Below are 20,051 nucleotides of genomic sequence, written 5' to 3'. Positions count from 1 at the left end.
ATGGTGGGATATTTTGTAAACCCAGGTTTTTTAACCAAGTCTGCTGTATGTGATGTTTGTGGGTGTCTTTCTTAAATTGCTTAATCTGATTCAGATCAGCAGTTTGGAAAGACCTTAAGCAAAGCCGGTTCTGATTAGCTTCCTAATAGGCAACTTGAGGTGGTGAAGAATTCCTGCTTCAGTGAATAAAGGTCGATTAAGTATTCATATACTTCATGAGGCTAAAACATGTGTATATCATGTTAGGATTTGCAAACCACTATTATATGGATGACCTCATTTGATTCCCACAACAGCCCTATAGAATAGGTGCTATAATTATCACCATTTTACAGAGAGGGAAACACTAGTAGAGGTCAAGTGACAAGCTCAGATTTACACAGCTAGTAAATGTCTGAGGCAGGCAAACAGACCTGGGAAAGACTTTAGCTTAAAAAAACTCCCTCACTGCATCTGGGCCCATTGTCAATCTTCCTGTACTATGTCTTGCCACTGCACCAAGATGACTGGAGAGAGAATGAGTCTGATGACTTTGCACAGTCTTGCCTCCCTTAAATCCAAATCACCTGTAAGTCAAGATGTCACCCTCCTGATGTCACTGGTCTTCCAGAATGAAGGACAAAGAACAACAATGATGACGAATAGCAGTCTAAGGCAGGACACATCAAACTTGGTCTTCCTAATTTTAGGCCCAGCACTTTCACCTACTGCACTACTTAACTGTCTAAATATCATTTTGTGGATATTGTACATTTAATGTACAGATTGAATACTTTATAAGTGTTTAATGGACTTGTTGGTTTAATATTTAAACCTTGTATTTAAGTATTAAACCAAAGAGTTCCTTGAACAGCGCTGTTATATAGAAGGAAAAATTTCATAGGATGTAATTTTTTTAAAATGGGCTATTTTGCTTGTGTCTCACTTGCTTCTCTCGAGAACTTGTTTTCATAGAGAGAAGCAAACTTCCAAACATTTATTACCATTATCTCCATGTTCCCCAAATGAGGGATTCAGGTTAATGTTTCAGTATAAGTTATGTCTGAATTTTCCTGAGAATGAAATCACTACCCATTAGAAAGGTTGGGTCTTATGGCATAAGTGAGGAAGGACAATCAATGACTGTTCTGTCTTTGAGTGGTTGATCCTGTTTTATCCATCTCAGTGGCATAGCCAGAGTCTCAAAGGTATGTTGGAAAGAAGCCTGGAGTAAAAACTGAAAGAAAAAACTAAATGTCTCTGACTATTGATAGTGTCTCAAGTCTGGGAATATTCTTTAGAAATTAAAAACATAGTAGTGCCCACTGCCTTCCCTCCACCTTTTCCTTTGCTTTCTGTGCAGAGGAAATCTGACACCTTATGCTGTGCATGTTTTAATTTTAAAAATGAATCTGATTCCTTAGCCACTGCCAAGAGCAATAATTGAATCTGTGTAAAAGGCCTTGGCTTTTTATTTTACAGGCTTTGAGTCTGATGGAACAGTTTTCATTGGAATCCAGCTGTTTCTGCTTAGATGCCAGAGTTTACTTAGCTGCTCTCTTATTGGTTGGCTTTTCATTGAACACAGTAAGTTTTATTGTTACTCTGGACTGATAAAATAGCCACACCTCTTCTTAATTTTTAGAAAGCTCCATTTTTTCCATTAACAGCAAGCAAGGAACCTTGTGTTACCAAAGAGCAGTGGAAAGGGTACCTAGATTCAGGAATGGATGGATATCAACACTGCCATAAACTGTGTGACCTTGGCAACTCATTTCATTTCTTTGTTTCCTCATCTCTAAAACAAAAGGTTTTGATTTGATGGCTTTAAAATTGTGAATGCACATGTTTAAGGAATTTTTATAATTCTAGGCTGTGCTTTTTACATGTAGACTTACAGCCCCAGACAGGCTTAGTTTACTCTCTGAATGAAGTATATGTTTGCCAGCTGGGGTAGGGGATCCCCTTAGCCACTGTGTGGGGCTTACGCTTCCTCAATCCAAAAAGAAGAATGTCTAGCATCCATAATCAATGTCCTAGAGACTAGAGGTGGGTGCAGTAGTATCATCAAAAAGAACTGGTCATTTGTTCAATATTTCACTAGATTTCAATGTGGGTTCTCTCTCCAACATAGTCCATTTATTCCTGATCATACTGGGCAATTCTAATCCAAATCTCCTCATAAATTCAATACAGGGAATCCACAGAAGATTTCCTGAGGCCTGGCAAATTGACATTGTGGGACTGGCAAATCCCTTCTTAATTTACAGTATCCATTGCTGTGGTGAATGATAAGGAGAAGCAAACCACAAAGTGGCCCTCCTTTGAGTCTTATAACAGTTCATTTGTGCAGTACGTGGACCCTCCAACTGTTATTTCTTACTAGCTCTGATCTACCCAACCCTTTTTTCCAAATAATGTTTTCTTTGTAAAATGTTGTTGCAACTTGGGAGGAAAAGGTAGAAATTATTACTCTGGGATAAGGAGCTGCTTCCATGTCTCTTCAAAGGTGGGTTAAAATTATAGTCTCATCTCATCTTTTCTTCCCAACAGCAAACATTCTTTTGGCAAGTCCCCAAATGGAAAAATGACACTCTTCCATTAAGTTCCAGGTATTGCTTAAGCATGATCTAGTCTTCTTTCCCTTTCTTTTTTCAGTTGGGAAATCCAAGCCTCTTTTGGTTGCTTAGTTTTCTTTTATTTCCTATTCTCTTATATTGTATCTGGAGAAGAACATTACTGGTCCTTCTCGAGTGGGTGTTCTCCAGGTATCCTATAACCATTGGAACCTTTAAATCCAAATAAAAAACAGTCAAATAGATTCCTGGCTTCATGCTCTCCTCTGACTCACCTCTCTCCATCACTGTACAGGATAGAGTATATTTTTTTCTATCTCTTAGTTTTTTTCCTATTGTTGCATAATACCTCAAATTTCTATTTTCTTCTTTTCCTTTTGCAAAGTCTTCCTCTCAGTACAGCCTTCCCTTTTTAACAGAAGAATACCCTCAGATGGAATCCAATGGATTCTACCTATTTTTATAATGTTCTTTCTGCAGGACTGACTACTATTATAATCTTCATGTAACTCAATTCCTTATTTATTGAAGGTATTATTCAGAAAAACTCAAGTGTACCTAACTTCCCTTGCCATATAAAGTTACATTTTATTCTCCTGGAGGAAGGGGAGTCGCAATAGCTCATGGTCAGTTGGTTCTACCCCATGCATTTACTAAAATATTACTGCTCAGAATTTCTGTAACAGCTGGTTCAGCCATAACTGTGATTCATCTTTAAAGAAATATTACATACTTAGCAATAATTTGATGTAGTAGTAGAAGTACCTTTTATGGGGCCTGGACTGGTTTCCTTCTAAGAAGATGAAAAAGCCATTCTCTCCTCCCCCTTCATTTAATAATATTTTTTCCAATTATATGTAAAGTTTTCAACATTCATTTTTGTAAGATTTTGAATTCCAAATTTTTCTCCCTACTTTCCTTGCCTTCCCCTTTCCAAGACAGCAAGCAATCTCAAGATTATATGTGTACAATCAGGTTAAATATTTTCCAATATTAGTCATGTTGTGAAAGAAGAATCAGAACAAGAGGGAAAAACCACAAAAAAGAAACGAAAATAATTTTAAAACATGAAAATAGTAAGGTTTCATCTCTTTTCAGACTCCATAGTTCTTTCTCTGGATGTGGATAGGATTTTCCATTATCAGTTTTTTAGAATTGTTTTGAATCATTGCATTGCTGAGAAGAGCTAAGTTTATCATAGTACATCATTGCACAGTGTTGCTGTTACTGTGGACAATGTGGTGAAGCCATTCTTGAGATTAACTATGTTTCCTTGTTTTCCTGAGGCATGAAAGTCTTAAGATAAATTGAGGGTATTGGGGCCAGCAACTGCCTTCATGATTATTCTACTTATTGCTATGTGAGCAATAAGGATGGGTATGGCAACTGCGCTAGCACCCAGGACACCCCAGAATCAGCCGGAGTCTGGATAAGCAAAAGTCCCTAGTCTTTATTCTTGGGCTTTAGACGCAAGATTGAACAGTATGGAAGCAGAATCTCCACAACCTCCTTCTCCCTCATCTACCGCCAAAGAGTGACCCAGGCTAGTTTTACTCCATCCCTTAGTCCCTCCTACAATCCTCTGTATACACCAATCATTGAGTCAGCACAGGATTGTGGGAAGGGCCATTTTCCAAGCATATGCCCATAGAGTATCGTCTAATCGGTAATTAGCCTCAAGTGCTTGAAGCAACCTTAGTGCAACAAGTCAAGAGTTTCAGCCCTCTAAAGATGGGGATGGAGGAGAACACTACTTTACTTTAACTTAGTGTTAAACTTTGCCTTTTAAACTTAAGGAATTGTATCCTTTGTCAACAATAGAAGGGCTTTTGTTATTTTTCTTATTTTGTATTTTATGATTTCTAAGTGCCTCTACTCCTGAACCTAAATCATACAACGGCTTTAGTTAAGCTTGGTCCAGCCAGCTAGGTGGTGTAGTAGAGAACCAGATTTGGAGTCAGAAAGATTTGAGTTCAGTTTTAAGCTCATACACTTAACTGTGTCTCCCTGGGCAAGTCACAACTCCTAGCCTCAGTTTCTCATCTGCAAAATGGAGACACACTGGAGAAAATAATGGCAAAACACTCCAGTGTCTTAGCCAAGAAAACCTGATAGACAAAGTCTACATAGAGTTGGACACAATTCAATTATAAGAATCCTAGTCCAGAATTGTTACTCTTCAAATATATCATCTTTAACAAAACAAGTTTCTTTTACTTTCTCACTATCAGTTTTGTTTCCCTGACTCAATGGGACTGGGGGTAATAGCTTGGCCTGTGTGTTACTCATGTCTAGATTGAGGGGATAGTACATCCCTCTTTGATAAAGTCATGCAATCTTGCCTTCAGACAGTCAAGGGTTACAATTAAATATGGTGTCATCTATAAATAGGAGCATTTGAAAAACTTCATCAACAGGGAATCCAATCTTTTATTTGGACTTTGAACAGGACACCTTCCATCACATGGATTAATGCCTTAGGTGAGCATGTATTTTCAATTTGAATTTGAATGACGGTACTCTTGTGAACAAAGTTATAACCATAATCATATCTGTTATAGAGACTTGTATAATTTTCATATATGGAACATTTGAGACCAGCTATGGAAACTGCATTTTGCTCTACAAAGACTGATGTTTTAAAAAAATAAAGACAATATGTCAAAATTTGATGTACTCTGTATTATCATCAGTTATATGACCATAAAGACTGCTATAGAAAGAAGCCTTTAAGAGACTGCCTTTTCCAATCTCATTTTTTTTTAAATTAGGGAGATGTGTGTGTGTGTGTGTGTGTGTGTGTGTGTGTGTGTATGTGTGTGTGTGTGTATAAACTTATTTCATTTGTGTTGGGCATACTGGGAAATGAAACTCCTTCCAATACAGAGAAGCAACTCTTTTGCAATTTATTGAGCCTGTGGTTTTAGAGATTTGCTGGTGGTGCTGAGGAATTAAATGTCTTGCCCAGAACCCCACAGCCTATATGGACCAGAGGCGATAACTGAATGCAGCTTTGTCAAAAATACCCTGGATTAAAGCAAAATCCTATAAAAAGAAAAAAAAAAAGCTAACCAAAACCAAACCCAAAAACCTAACAGTGTCAGGGAAGGGGGGATAAGTGTCACTTTCATAACTCTTGCACCTTCTTAAAGACTCTCTACTATTTAAGCCCAAGTTATTTTCTCAGTCATGATTATAAGAATGGAACAGAAGTTGAAGTACCCAACATTTATCCTTTCTGAGGCTGAAATGGGATATGCCAGTCATTTGAAAGTCAGCACTGAGTTTGTGAGAAGATCTAGCTTCTAGGCTCCACTTTGCCATTTATTAACTAAGTGGCTTTCCCTGCCTAAGCCTAAGTTTTTCCTATAAAATGAGGAAAATAATGTTTCACCACCTCACAGAGCTACTGTGAGAATCAAATGAGATGATATGTGCAAAGCATTGTAGAAATAAAACCGCAATTACTAGAATTCTCATGGTAGAGGAGAAGGAAAGTTAATTTTAACCTCTCTGATGAAATATGAAGACAGTATATCAGAAGGGCAGGAATTCCTAACCTTTGGTAATTAAGATCATAGGGTTTAGAGTTGGAAGATAATTTTAAAAATTTATCCCTGTTGGGCACATTTCTGTCCTCCTGCTTGTAAGTACCTTAACTCCATCTCCTCTCCCTGGCTCATCCCACTGTATATTCATTCAAAGAATGAATCTAGTCCCTGCCCAAAAAAGAATCCTTTCTCCAAGATGCCTGACAAATGGTTGATCATTCTTATCTTCTCTCATCAGCTTTGGTTCCTTCTGAACTTTGGCAATCTGACCTATTCTTATGTCACATTTTTGTATTTTTTTCCATTAGTTCCCTTGTTTTCATTTTCTACACATTTTTTAGAAGTCCAAGTTGAAAGCTGCAGAATATGAATATAATAGAATACTACTGTGCTGTAAGAAATGAGAGCAGGTGGATTTTGGAAAAATCTCAAAAGACTTACATGAACTGATACAAAGTGAAATAAATAGAACCAGGAGAACATTGTACATAATAACAGCAACATTGTGCAATGATCAAATATGAATGCCTTAGCTCTTCTCAGAAATACAATGATCCAAGAAAATTACAAAGGACTCACAATGGAAATGTTATCCACATTCAGAGAAAGAACTGATGGACTCTGAATGCAGATTAAAGTATGTGATTTCCACTTTATTGTATATGTATGTGTGTATGTGTGTGTGTGTGTGTTTCCTTTAGTATGGGATTTCCACTTTATTGTGTATGTGTAAGTGTGAATGTATATGTTTCTTTTTGATCTGTTTCTTCTTTTATTATGACTATTATGGAAATATGTTTTATATGATTGTACATATATATCTATATTAAATCACTTACCATTTAGGAAGCAAGGGGGAAGGAAGAGAGGGAGAAAATTTTGTAGTTCAAAATAAAAAAAATGTTGAAAATTGTCATTACAAATAATAGAAAAAGATAAAATACTATTTAGGAATTTTAAAAAGATGTCCATGTCATTTGATAAATTCCCTGTTTTCTTCCTATTGTTCTCTTTAGATCCGTGGTTGGTATCTATACTTTGTTGATCACATACTCCTAACGGTAAAGACATTTTGAACACACACACACACACACACACACACACACACACACATATACTTATTTATAGATTATATATATATAACTACACTGATAATTATTTTGCTTTATAAAAATTGTACATAAATAGAGATTTTAAAAGAAAAAGATAAAGATAAAATAATACTTGATCTTAGAGTCAATAAATAGAAAGGGAGACAGTGGAATTTATTGAATAGGAGAGTGACTTGGTTAGTTCTGCACTTTAGGAAAATTACTAGCTGTGTGAATATGGATTGGAGTAGGGAAGAGCCTTGAAGCAAAGAGACTATTTAAAAAACTACTGTAATGGTCTAGGCAAGAGCTGATATGGAACTTTTCAGAAATCATTGCCATGTGAGTGGAGGGAAAAGTATAGATGGGAGATATACAATTCTGTGATCTCCAATCCAATTGGAAGTTGAACTGACATGATGTGGCAACTGATTGGATATGTTGGGTGAAAGAAAGTGAGAAACTGAAAATGATACTGAGATTGTGAAGAGGATGTAGTAGCAGGGAAGTTTGGAAGATGAGTAGGTTTTGGGGGGGGATATCTGTGCCCCAGATCACAATCTGGCCACATCTGTTCATCTTGTGTGTTTTGCTCTATTCTACCCAAAATGAAAAGTGGAATATGGGACCTTATCTTACTGCTTTTTGACCCCAGATACAGACCTGTCTTCTGAGAGGTGTGGCTTGTCTGTCACAGTCAGGAGATGATCTAGGGGTAGAAAGTAGGAGCAGAATTTTATTAATGAAACCTACTCAGCTGCTGAAGCTGCCCCGAGAAGTCAATACCTAGCTTAGAAGGGAGTTTGCTTAGCACAGAAAGGACATGGGCGATTGAAGGAATGTTGGAGTATAACAGTAGATGAGTTATGTCTTGTTGGAGATAGGTCTCTATGACTAGAGCAGGATGCTACCTGTCTTCACCTTTTCCCACTGACTGATCATATATCTTTTCTGATCAGGCCATCATTCCACTTTGGAGGCCATTGCTCTGGACAATTCCATTTCCCCTATCTCATTAAAATGATGTTTCTTTTTAGCATTTTATTTATAAGAGCTTTCCATTGTTCCTAATTTCCCTTATATTAAAGGAATTTCTTAATATTTTTTCCACTCATGACCCCTTTTTGCCCAAGAAATTTTTTAAGTGACCCTGGTATATAGGTATATAAGATAGGCATGCAAATTAGACATTTACTAATAATAGATTATAATTTCATGATCTCGACATTCAGTTATGAGAACCCATATGAGGTTGCAACCTGCAGTTTAAGAAGCTAGATTCTGTAGAATCCTGGCCTATGGAATCATCCCTGTCCTTTTTCCAAATTACAAAGCTGAAAAGGACTTGAATCTTTAATCTCCTTTCCTTTACAGATAAGAAAAGTGAGGCACAGAGAAATGAAATGATTTGTCCATACATAGATTGTGGCTTCTTTTAGAAACACTAGAAGCAGAAACTCTACTCAAAGTAAAATGAATGTTCTGCCTATCACTTTTAAGTAGTCAGAGATGTATCAGATCAATGTTAGAACAGAATATCTTACACTGGGGTCTTATTTTATTGATATTAGAATTTTGGTGTACATTTATAGAGGTTGAAATTTTTTTTTAAAGGTTTTGCTGTTTAAAAGATAGCAATTAGTTATTGTCCATCTTTAATGAAGGCAAGAAGAGAGGAAATAAGGGTAAGGATTAAAGATCTGCCAAAAGCATATCAAACAACTAATATGGGTTTCAGAGAAACCCTCTTCTAAGATATCTTTACAAAGAAGCAAATTTCCACTTTTCTGTGTTAGGTGACATGTAGTGCTAGACTTGGAGTCAGAAAACTTGAGTTCAAATTCTGTCTCAGATGCTTCCCAGCTGGGCACATCACTCTCTCAGCCTCAGTTTTTTCATCTCTTCAACGGGGACACATCTACTTCCCAGGATTGTTATGAGGAACAATTGAGATAACATATATAAAGTGTTTCATAAGACTTAAAAGTACTACATAAATTCTAGTAATGATAAGAATGAGGATGAGGATGAGGATGTAGCTACATTAGCCCTTAATCCTATTTTAATGTCTTATTGTGGAGGTTTTTGAACTTTGGGGAAGAAAGCAGAAGCTCCTTGTTAGTCCCAGAACTTTCAGTATGGCCTGACAGCCTCTGTGTGAGGATTGGCTTAATTAAATTCAGAGAGGCTCATAACCTGAAGGTTAGCTAACATAGGATTTTTGGGGATGGGTGAGTGGGGGATTTTTTGTTTTTATTAGAGCAACTCATTTAAGCCATCTATTAAGCTATGAAGGCATCTGAACTTTTGGTAAAAAGCCACACACATAAAATCATGGAGTGTTTTTTTTTTTCCCTAAGGAACTAGAACACTGAAATCAAGAGTGATTAAGAGTGAAAATAATGATTCAGTCCCAATTTCTTTATATAAACATTAGAAAAGCAATGCCTTACTCCTGAGGACAGGGCAAGAGAAGCATTGTGTAATTTAATAAATTCAAACTTATAAAAATGCTTAATTTCTAAGAGCAAAGGCTGTCTTAACTCTGGTCATGGGATATGGGTTTAATGATGATGCATTGGAACTGTGACCTTTCCCCGACTTACCCACTGAATCTTGAGGCTTTCCCAGTACCTACTCTTTACCCTGGAGGGACTATAAATTGCATTAAAGCAACAGACCGTGTCTCAGACATGAGACATTTATTTATCTCATTTTTATCATGAGATTTATTATGCAGCAACAGATTTTTAAGTTGCTGAAATGAATGGCATTTTTTTCCTTAGTATTCTTTTGTAGCCCATTTTACCAGGGTCATCAGGTTCAAGGCCAAGTGTTATGCCTCCTCTTGCTGCAGCCTGTTTCATCATTTTTTTCCCGAGGGTTTTCTCCCTATCATCACAAACTTTGAATATCCAGTCATTCAAGAGGAAGGGAGTGGGGAATATGTGCTGGAGTGGGGAATATGTGCTGGATTGGTATTCAGAGGATTTGAGTTCAAATCTTGATTCTGACACTTATTAGATAGATCATTTTGGGCAAATCATTTCTCTCCAGGCCCCAATTTCCTCAATTATCAAAGGAGAGAAGACAGATTGAACTGGATGGCTTTTCCTTTCCCTTCATTTTCAGTCTAAGATCCCATCATTAAACATTTCCCTCCAGAAGATTCCATGTTGTGACCATGCAAAAAGCATTCCTTGTGGAAGGGCTTCTGGGGTTGGCCTTTCTCCTGGAGATTTCCAAGGAGAAAGGAATAATTAGGTGTGATACTCCCCAGGCAGTTTTTCAACTTCAACAACTCTGATTTCCACAGTTGTATTTGTCTGAGTTCTGGCTGGGGCTGGGAAGCAGGGTCAGGTCTTTTCAATGGGCTAATCGTGGCCAAACCATTAGGGAATCAGGCAGCCCCTATCTAAACTGTTGGAAGTAATGGGCTCTCATGGGAGAGCTATTCCAGCTCTCAGGCCCAACCTTTCTTGATGCTGGGCATGATATTTGAGTGAGGATCAGGAAACCTAGTTTATGAAATCTTTGTTATTTCCTATGAGTTTTGTGGGAAGAAATGTTAACATTCTAAGGCTCAATCTTCTTCCCTGAAGAAAATAACAGTTGCTTTATCTAATAAAAAAAAATTAGATATTTTAAATTTAATAAAGCCCTATTAGATAATAATGGCTTTCTAGACAGCCCATGTCTTTCTGTGGTCATGGTATAAGTATTATAGCATCATAGAAGATAGGATAATCCTTTCTGTGAATGACCTGTTTATTTTCATGAATCTTGCACAGTCCCGTCTTCAAATGAGTAGAGCCTTTCCTATTGAGTCTCTCATGGCTAAAATAAAACTGGACCTAATCTTTTAACAATCCCCAGGAAACAGGTGGGGGGGTCCCGTTTGCAATTTTATCAAGTGCCCAAATAGGCCATTTTGATGTCCAATTGCAATTTTGTCCCTGTTGGAGGTTAATACCGTATCCCAGTTTAACTGCTCCTGCTGTCAGACAAGTATCTGAATTTTCCTTTGGCTTTCCCATCCACCGAATTCATCATTTTCAGAGTGACCTTCTTTTCATTTAAAGAACAAGGTTGGGGATTATTTTAGATTTCAGCTTCTCCACCACAAGTGCATAATTTTTACTTTAGTAACTGCAGACCAAGAACTGTTCTAAGTTAACTGGGTGCTACACCTTACTCTTGGGGTGCTCCCAAGAATTTATACTTCATCTTTCTGGATATAGTTGTATAAGATTTAAGAAACAATCACTTGCATCTCAGTATTGATATTTATCATGGCAGGGTTGATTTGGGTTTACAATCCTGCTGCACAGAACAAAATTCACAACAATCAGGGACTTTACAGCACAAAGTAGACATCAGAGTAATGATAAAAAATACAATGTTGTAATAGCATCCTGATCTCTCCATATCACTTCCCACCCTTTGGTTCTACTGACTTATTTTCCAAGGAAGATGCAGAATTGGTAATGGATCTTACAGCTTGCTCTGATTAGGTTGGTTGGATGGTGCTGGTTGGATGGATTTTTATTGGTCTTATTTTTCCTTAGTGGGGACTATAAACAAAAAATTAATTAAAAAAATAAAAAAAATTCATGGATTATAGTCTAGAAGAGTGCCAGGTGCTGTTAAACAGGCTTTGGACTTGGTTTTATGATTTAAGATGAGTATGTAATTGATGGCCTCCATGTGGCTATAACTATAAAAATGAGCCTTTTTAAGAATGAAGAAAAACAGAATGCTATTAAATCCATTTTGGCTGTTCAGAAATGTTTCACAAAATATTTCACTGCAAGCATTTTTGTACATGTGCACATGTTTTGAAAGCAAGAAAAGGTTTGCCAAGTTAAAACTTCCAAAATGTATTTTTTTAATGCTATGCAAATATGTTAGAGTAAGGATAATGCTAAAAAGTACTTTAAAAAAATGCAAAACTCATCTCTTGGTCTTGGTCCTGGTCAAAGAAATATATTCAAATTATATTTCACCCAAAATTCAGTTTTCTTTTCATATCAAACACCTTCTTAAAATGGAGCCTCCTAGCCTCACAGAGGCAGGCCTGTCACACAGTAAGATTCTAAGCTTTTCCACACTTTTTTTTTTTTTGGGAAAAAAAAAAAAAGACTATCAAGTATTGCCAAAAGGGATCATTAAAGGAACAGCCAGCAAAAGTCCAATTAGAGCTAGGAAAAGGTGCTTAAAAACAGCTCAAGGCAGGATGATCTGAGTCTATTGAAGAAAGGGGGAACTAAGAGGCAGGCCTCCTGTTATTGTTAGAGCTCATCTGAATATGTTGCCAAGTGTTCTGGCTCTGACTTGTTTGCCTCCCTCTCTCCCATTGATGTTTTAGGTGCACCATTTAGCTATTTGGGTAGAAGAACAGAGTGGGGCATTTGCACCAAAAGTCTAGAATCTTCTAAGATTAGGCCCCTAAGGTGAGGCAGATTACATTTAATCCTGAAGTTGCTGATGATCTTGTCAACTGGAATGTTGGGTTGACTTCACTTGCTGCATATTATTATGCTGGTGTTGGGATTTTCCTGCCCTGACACATGCTTTGAGAGGGTATCTGTCCCACTAGGAGCTAGTGGGAGGATCAAGGAGCAGAGCCTTCCTAGGAAGATAAGTTGAAGTATGGAGTCAAGAGAGAGCAGTGAGATGCAGACATTTGAAAAGTGTGCTTGATAGGCAGAAGGAGAGTTAAGAAGATGAGTATTCTGAACCAGTTGACCATCATGAGAAAAGGGCTCTGTCATAAGGAACAGCCAGCAAAAGTCCTATTACAAATCCTCTTAATGGACTCAGGAATCTATTCAAAAATATTTAGCTTTTCTTTCAAAAAGTGTGCCATCCTGGATTCATGACACCATCCCCTGGCTGAGGGGAGACTTTGACATGGGCTATCTAGTTTATATACTGCACGCTGAAAGGGTGACCATCACCACCAGAGCCCAGAAGATGCAAACTGATGCTTTGGCTTGTTCAGGAGCAGAAGAGCTTACAGAAACAAGTGACTGTAGCTAAAATTTCTCAGGTGATGTCAGTTTTTAGTTCTACTGGGCACTGAGATTACATAAAACCGGGCACCATCAGTTTGCCACTGCTAAGCAATTTTGGGAGGAGGGATTGCAAGACAATGCCTTATAAATGCTATCTATAGGTCTTGTTCACTTCTCACTTGCACGGTGGCAAATAGAAGAATTCAAGGTGTGTCGCTGGCCTTCGGCCTTGGCCATGATGCATTATGTCCAAAGGGACATAGGGTAGGATCTTTCCAGTTCCTTCTCCTCTTCTCACATGCTCACTATATGGATGCATTTAGGTCTGTCGTCTTGGCAGATGATCAGAGAATCTCTAGCAATAGCAGCTCTGATGCAGTCACTGCATGATCTAGGGGGCAGTATCAAGAGTGACCACTTCCTCTCACTCAGAAGACAGGGATCTGGTCTCTCCGCACAACATCCAGATCATCATCTAGAGTTAATAATACCTGAAATGAGAGACAGAGATAGGGAGAAACAGAGAGCCTTATTTAGTATCTATTCTTCATTTTATAATCCAAAGGACTGAATCCTTTTGTTCAATGTGATACTGAACAAAATATGACAGATCCTGTTATGTAAAAGAAATGGTTTTCTATCTTTCCTCCATGATCCCTCCTCACAATTCTTGCTTCTATTTTGGTAATTTGACTGAATGTTATTGAAAGTTGTCAATTTATCTGAACAAAATACCCCAAGGGAAAGTGAGCCATTTGAGGCTGCCTTTTCTATAGGAATTGGTATTGCTTAAATTCCCCAAATTAGACTCTAGGAATACACACACACACACACACACACACACACATACACACACACACACACACACATATAGTTCCACTGTTTAGGACAAATAATCTAAGATAAAATTGGAAGATTGTGAGACTGTCTGTTTATAACATAGGACTATTGCAAATATACATGTGATCTCTCAGTATCACTGCTAAGAAGGTCAGAAAAGTTTAGATAAAAAATGAAGCTAATTTAGAAAGATTCCAGAAGAAAAGATTCTATATTGAGAAGTGGGGAAATAACAGGACCCACCTGCCTTTTTGAGTCTACCAGTTGGTTAATAAAACAAAGTAGTGGGAATATAAAATGTTTGGGAGAAATGACCTCTCTCTTTTCTGTTGTAAATCCTATAAGCCCAAGAGAGGATTGGGGCATCTTCTAGAAAGATAGTCTAATGTTACTTAGTAAAAATAAATCTAACATGGAAAACAACATGAATCTTGACCTTTGTCCACATGTGCTGTGCGGCTTTGTAAAACATTTAGTCTTTCTATACCTGAGGGTCTGAAAGTGGAAAAGGGAAAGATAAAAGTAGCACCAAAGAGATATAATCAGCAATTTTTGTGCTCAGGACAAATTGCTGCTGGAGAACCAAAAGAGAAGGGAGATAAAACTCAAGGAAAGGGAGAAAGGGGAGAGGTAGAAATAAAAATTTAAAAAAGATACAGAAGGTATTGAGAGGTTTGGAGGATACTAGAGAAGAGGATAGTAATAAAGAAATAGCTGCAAAACTCACCAAGAATGAGAAAAACAGGGCAGTAGCAGAAAGGAAATGCCAGACATCGTGGTCATCAAAGAAACCCAGCAGGATACAATCGCGATTCTTTTCCCGGGATTCTGCTGGAGTTTCCTGGGAGGAGATAAAGCCAGACAAGATTCCAATAAATTTACTTGATTACTTATTAAATGCCCACTGATAAGGGAGGTGATTTCCTAGGCATGAAGAAAAGTACAGAAGACAGTGTTTATGTTTATAGCTATCCCTTTCTAGTAGCAGGTTGGGGATGCAACACAAGCATAAATTACTTTGACACAAAATAGGATTTAAAAGAAGTACTAATTGCTATACAGTTTCTACATAATATGTCTAAGTAATAGCAATAGTAATTTCATGTATGAAAGTGGCAAAAATAACACAAAAGGATGTTGATAACGCACCTAAAAACAATTGTTGAGAAAGTACTGGTGCTGGTAGAGTTTCATATGGTAAGATAAATTGAGACAGTAGGCTAGAGTTGGAATGGGCCAAGGAAGAGGCTGTCAAAAAAGCTATCTTCCATTTCAATTGAAAAGGGGAGTCATTGATCTGTAGATAAGGATCCCTGTATATTACATGTTAACAAAAATTTTATTGATATATTCTATTTCTTACATCATCTCTATCCCAAGTATCCCTTTCCAAGAGAATCACTTCATATAAAAAAATATTTTTACAAGAAAAGAAAAAAATCAATACAACTAATCAATACATTGAAAAAAGACAGAAAACATCTGCAACATGTAACCTCTTGCATTCACAAAGAGGTAGGTTGGGGCTCATGTCTCTTTGTGTCCTGATTGATGTTTATCTCTCCCATTTTTTGGTCATTTTTTCTCAATTTTTAGGTTGTGAGGTAAAACCTCTGTTATTATGATTTGCATTTCTCTTATTGTTAGAGTATTCTTTCTTTAATAAGGTTGTGAGTACTTTGCTATTCTATTCTTTTGAGAATTGTATGTTTTATGCAAAAATGTTTGTGGCAGCCCTTTTTGTAGTGGCAAGAAACTGGAAACTGAGTGGATGCCCATCAATTAGAGAATGACTGAATAGGTTATGGTATATGAATGTTATGGAATATTATTGTTCTATAAGAAACAATCAGCAGGATGATTTTAGAGAGGCCTGGGGAGACTTACATCAACCAATGCTAAGTGAAATGAGCAGAACCAGGAGATCATTGGATATGGCAACAACAAGATTATATGATGTTCAGTTCTGATGGACATGACTCTTTCCAACAATGAGATGATTCAGATCAGATACAATAACCTTGTGATGAAGAGAGCCATTTACACCAGAGGGAGGATTTGGGGAAGTGAGTGTGGATCACCAACAAAGCATTTTCACTCTTTCTGTTGTTGTTTACTTGGATTTTGTTTTCTTTCTCATTTTTTTCCTTCTTGATCTGATTTTTCTTGTGCAGCAAGTTAAGTGTATAAATATATATAAGTATTTTGGATTTAACATATATTTTAACATATTTAACATGTATTGGATTACCTGCCATTTAGGAGAGGGAGTGGGGGGAAAGAGGAGAAAATTTGGAATACAAGGTTTTGCAAGGGTCAATGTTGAAAAATCATATGTTTTGTAAATAAAAAAAAATTTTAAAGATAATTGTATGTTTATATCCTTTGATCATTTCTCTATTGGGGAATAGTTATTAGCCTTACTTAGATTTATTATTTATATATCTTGGATATCAAAGAAATTTGATACAAATAATTTTTTTTTACCTAATAGACTACTTCATTTAAAAAAAAATCCTTGGTGCATTAATTTAGTCAGTGCAGAAATATTTCATTTTGTCATTGTCTCTATTTCATTTGGTTAAGAATCCATTTTCTACCCATAGCTATGAGGGGCATGTGATTTATTTTTCTTCTTATTTTTTAATGATATAATATTGAGTATTAAGGTTGCATATTCATGTAGAATGCTTTGTAGAAATATAGTGTAAGATGTTGGTGTAAGTTTAATATGACAAACTGTTTTCCCAGTGGTTTTATAGTTTGAAGATTTGAGGTACTATTTCCCCTTTAACCATAAATCTTTTCACCATTTATCTTCATTCTAGATCTTGTGTTTTTCAAATAGAATTTGTTATGATTTTATTGAGTTCTATGATGTCTCTCCTTGGTAATTTGATTGGTATAGCATTAAAATTATAGATTTTGGTAGTATTGTCATTTTTGTTATATTGACATGGCCTAGCCATGACCACATTTTTTATATGTTTAGCCTCTTAGTTTTTTTTTTTTTTTTTACCTTTCAAAAAGGACAACTATCCATCCTAACTCAAGCCCTTCTGTCCTTATGCTTACCCTCCCTTCTCATAAGCTTCTCACTTCTCTTAGGGCTTGAAAATCAATTATGTCATTCCTGGGACAGCAGTGGGACTCATGAGGACTGAACAAGCTCCAGCTGAGGTCTTGATATTCCTTTCTCACATATAAAGTATGGGGGGGTGGTATAGGACTGGATGAGACCCTTTGAGAAGTTTCTAGGGATCTGTCAAGCAAGATTCAGGTTTCAAGATGTCAGGATGGGATATAGGGCAGGTTTTGCCTATTTGAATTATGCTTGGGGCTGGTTTGTGCCATGTTGGCCTGGTTAGTGCCTATTCTGCTTAGACTTTGAAGTGGAGATGTTTAAGCCCCACTAAGGAATAAGGACTGGAAGAAAGAGTCCTATAGAGGCTGAGGACTTTGGGACTATAGCACAGACAGGAATGAATTAGAAACTATCCAGTTTGATTATAGCCTTTTTAGCTTGATATTCATTCTTCTCCAAACAGTGGCCATGACCCTATCTGCTTGGTGATACCAGTGAAATAAAAGATGGTGATATAATGGATAGCACGCATTGCCTGTATCCCTTCTTTTCCTCTATGGGGTTCCCATGGAGGATCAAATATCAATGCTTGTGAAGTTTTGATAGTATATCTATTTCTGTTATGTGCTGAATGTAGTTGCACTGCAGAGAAAGTACAGCAAAATTAAAGACAGTGGTCAGCATGTGGTCGGTACTGGAAAGATCACTGAAGAACAAGTTAATCCAAGTCAGCTCTTGGGGATACTCCAACAGCTGCAACATGGCATCTGGGCAGTTGCTGAGGTCATTGAATACATTTTCAATGCACAGGGTCTGGGTAAGTAACCTACCCTTCTTAGAATATTTTATTGGCTGGAGATTGATTCTGAGCTCCTGATTTATCAAGTCTTGGATGAAGTTTATACTTTTGAAAGAAAACTGAGGGAATGACTCCTGTGCCAAAATCTTCATATAATCCTTTATGGGGAAATGAAAAGAGTCTTGAGCCTTGAGCTGCCACTTTCAGCCAGTTCTGCCTCCTCCAGCCTTTGCTTTCCCAAACACAGAAACACACTTATTGCTCTGCCATGGTAACTCCCTTGTCCCAGTCTCCTCACTCCTGTATCTTCCTCCAACTATTTAAGTTGTTCTTTAAGGAATGCCTTGCAATTGAATCTATACAAGTCTTTCATATAATTTGATAGGATGACCTCCAGATATTTTATGTATTTTGTAGTTATTTGGGGTGTGATTTTCCTTCTATATTGTTTTTTCTGTTTTGTTATTCTATAGAAATGCTATTTTTTGAGATTTTATTTTATAATCTGCCACTTTGCTGAAGCTATTGCCTCAATTAATATTTTTGCTGATTCCTTTAAATTTTCCAAATAAGCTATCATATCATCAGCACACAGGGATATTTTTAATCTCCTCTTTACCTATCTTTAGGTAAGGATCATTTCTTACCTAAATTTCTTTCTTTTATCTATTGTTGTTATTAGTATCTTCAGAAATTGTTGGAATCTTTACAAACTGCTAACTCATTAGAGTTGATGTTTTGGACCAGAACCTGAAACAAGATACTAAGTAGAACTAATTGATACAATGTTTGTATTCACACCTTTACTCAGTGGAGTTCACAAGTATGGGAGAATCACAAAGTAAACTTTGTAACTTTGTGAATTCACACCTCCCTTGGGTGTGCCTCCAGAAGGAGGAGTCAGCCTTTGGGAAATCATTTATAAAGAGGCTCTTAGCTTCGGGTGAATAGTTACTTTGGGTTAGAGCAAGTTCAGCCAGAAGCCCTCTCTGAGTGAGGAGTTTTACTTCGGAACATTGACTGGGGTCGGAGAGGAGCACTCTGGGAGATTGAGAGCCAGAAGCCCTCTCTCAGAGGCAAGACAGATTCAACTTGGTGCTGGCTCTGGAGGCTGAAGAAAGCAGAGGCAGAAGCAAAGGACAAAGCTGCAAGAGCTCTTAGAACCAAGCAGAGAGATAGGCCTCTAAGCTAACCGGGATATATTGGAGGCAATAAAAGATCTAAACTTTTATCACCTGGCTGTGTTTTGGGTGATTATTACTTTCAACTGCAACTAAGGCTGCCTCCAGGAAAACCTCCCCAAGAAACCAACTCGCTCCCAAAGAGAACCTTCTCATATTATATTTTAAAGAAGAAAAAGATCACCACAAGAAATATATCAAACAATAGTGGGGAGAGCATCTTTGATTCACTCTTGTATTTATTGGAAAAGTTTCTAGTGTGTCCCCATTGCAAATGATGCTTTTAGTTTTAGATAAAAACTTTTTAAAATATTAAAAAGATTCCTGTATAAATCTATTTTATAGGATTTTTATTTGTACTTTGTTAAAGATTTCCCCCCCCCCCCAATCTATTAAAATGCTCATTGAATGTTTTGGGATAGACTTGGGATGAAAAATGCCATCTGCATCCAGAGAAAGGACCATAGAAACTGAGTACAGATTGAAGCATACTATTTTCACTTTTTTATTTCTTGTAGTTTTCCCCTTTTGTTTTAATTTTTCTTTTATAACATGACTAATATATAAATATGTTTAAAATGATTGTATGTGTAAAACCTATTATCAGATTGTTTGCTGTCTTGGGGAAGGGGAGGTAAGGGAGGGAAAAGGAAAAACAAATTTAGAATGTTACAAAAGTGAATACTGAAAACTATCGTTACATGTAACTGGAAAAAATACTATTAAGTGAAAAAATAAAAGGATTCTGGTTGGGTGTGTTCTCTCTCAATTTTGGAGAATAATTTTGGAATATGATACTATTTTCTAAAAATATGATAATTCTCCATCAGGAAAATTCATCAAAATCAGGATTTCTCCCCTTCTCCCCCCTAATTTTGGTAATTCTTTTACAATAAGATCTATTTCCTTTTCTGAGTTTGGGTTATCCCAAT

The 20,051-nt window shown here is 36.9% G+C and overlaps 1 protein-coding gene across 1 annotated transcript in view; it reads right to left on the bottom strand.

Moving 5' to 3' along the window:
- Positions 1-11,464: 11,464 nt before the first annotated feature.
- The window catches only part of SIDT1 (SID1 transmembrane family member 1), a 150,486-nt gene continuing 141,899 nt past the window's right edge, over positions 11,465-20,051 (bottom strand). The window contains exons 24-25 of the mRNA XM_051985305.1: positions 14,782-14,895; positions 11,465-13,705 (exon numbers count right to left, since the gene is read on the bottom strand). Of these exons, the coding sequence (XP_051841265.1) occupies positions 13,643-13,705; positions 14,782-14,895 (177 nt within the window). The 3' untranslated portion in view covers positions 11,465-13,642. The remainder of the gene's footprint in view (positions 13,706-14,781; positions 14,896-20,051) is intronic.

Source organism: Antechinus flavipes, chromosome 3 (genome assembly GCF_016432865.1).
Source record: "Antechinus flavipes isolate AdamAnt ecotype Samford, QLD, Australia chromosome 3, AdamAnt_v2, whole genome shotgun sequence".
Taxonomy (NCBI): domain Eukaryota; kingdom Metazoa; phylum Chordata; class Mammalia; order Dasyuromorphia; family Dasyuridae; genus Antechinus; species Antechinus flavipes.
The sequence above is the reverse complement of the archived record's forward strand: the minus strand, read 5'-3'. Positions and strand labels throughout refer to the sequence as shown.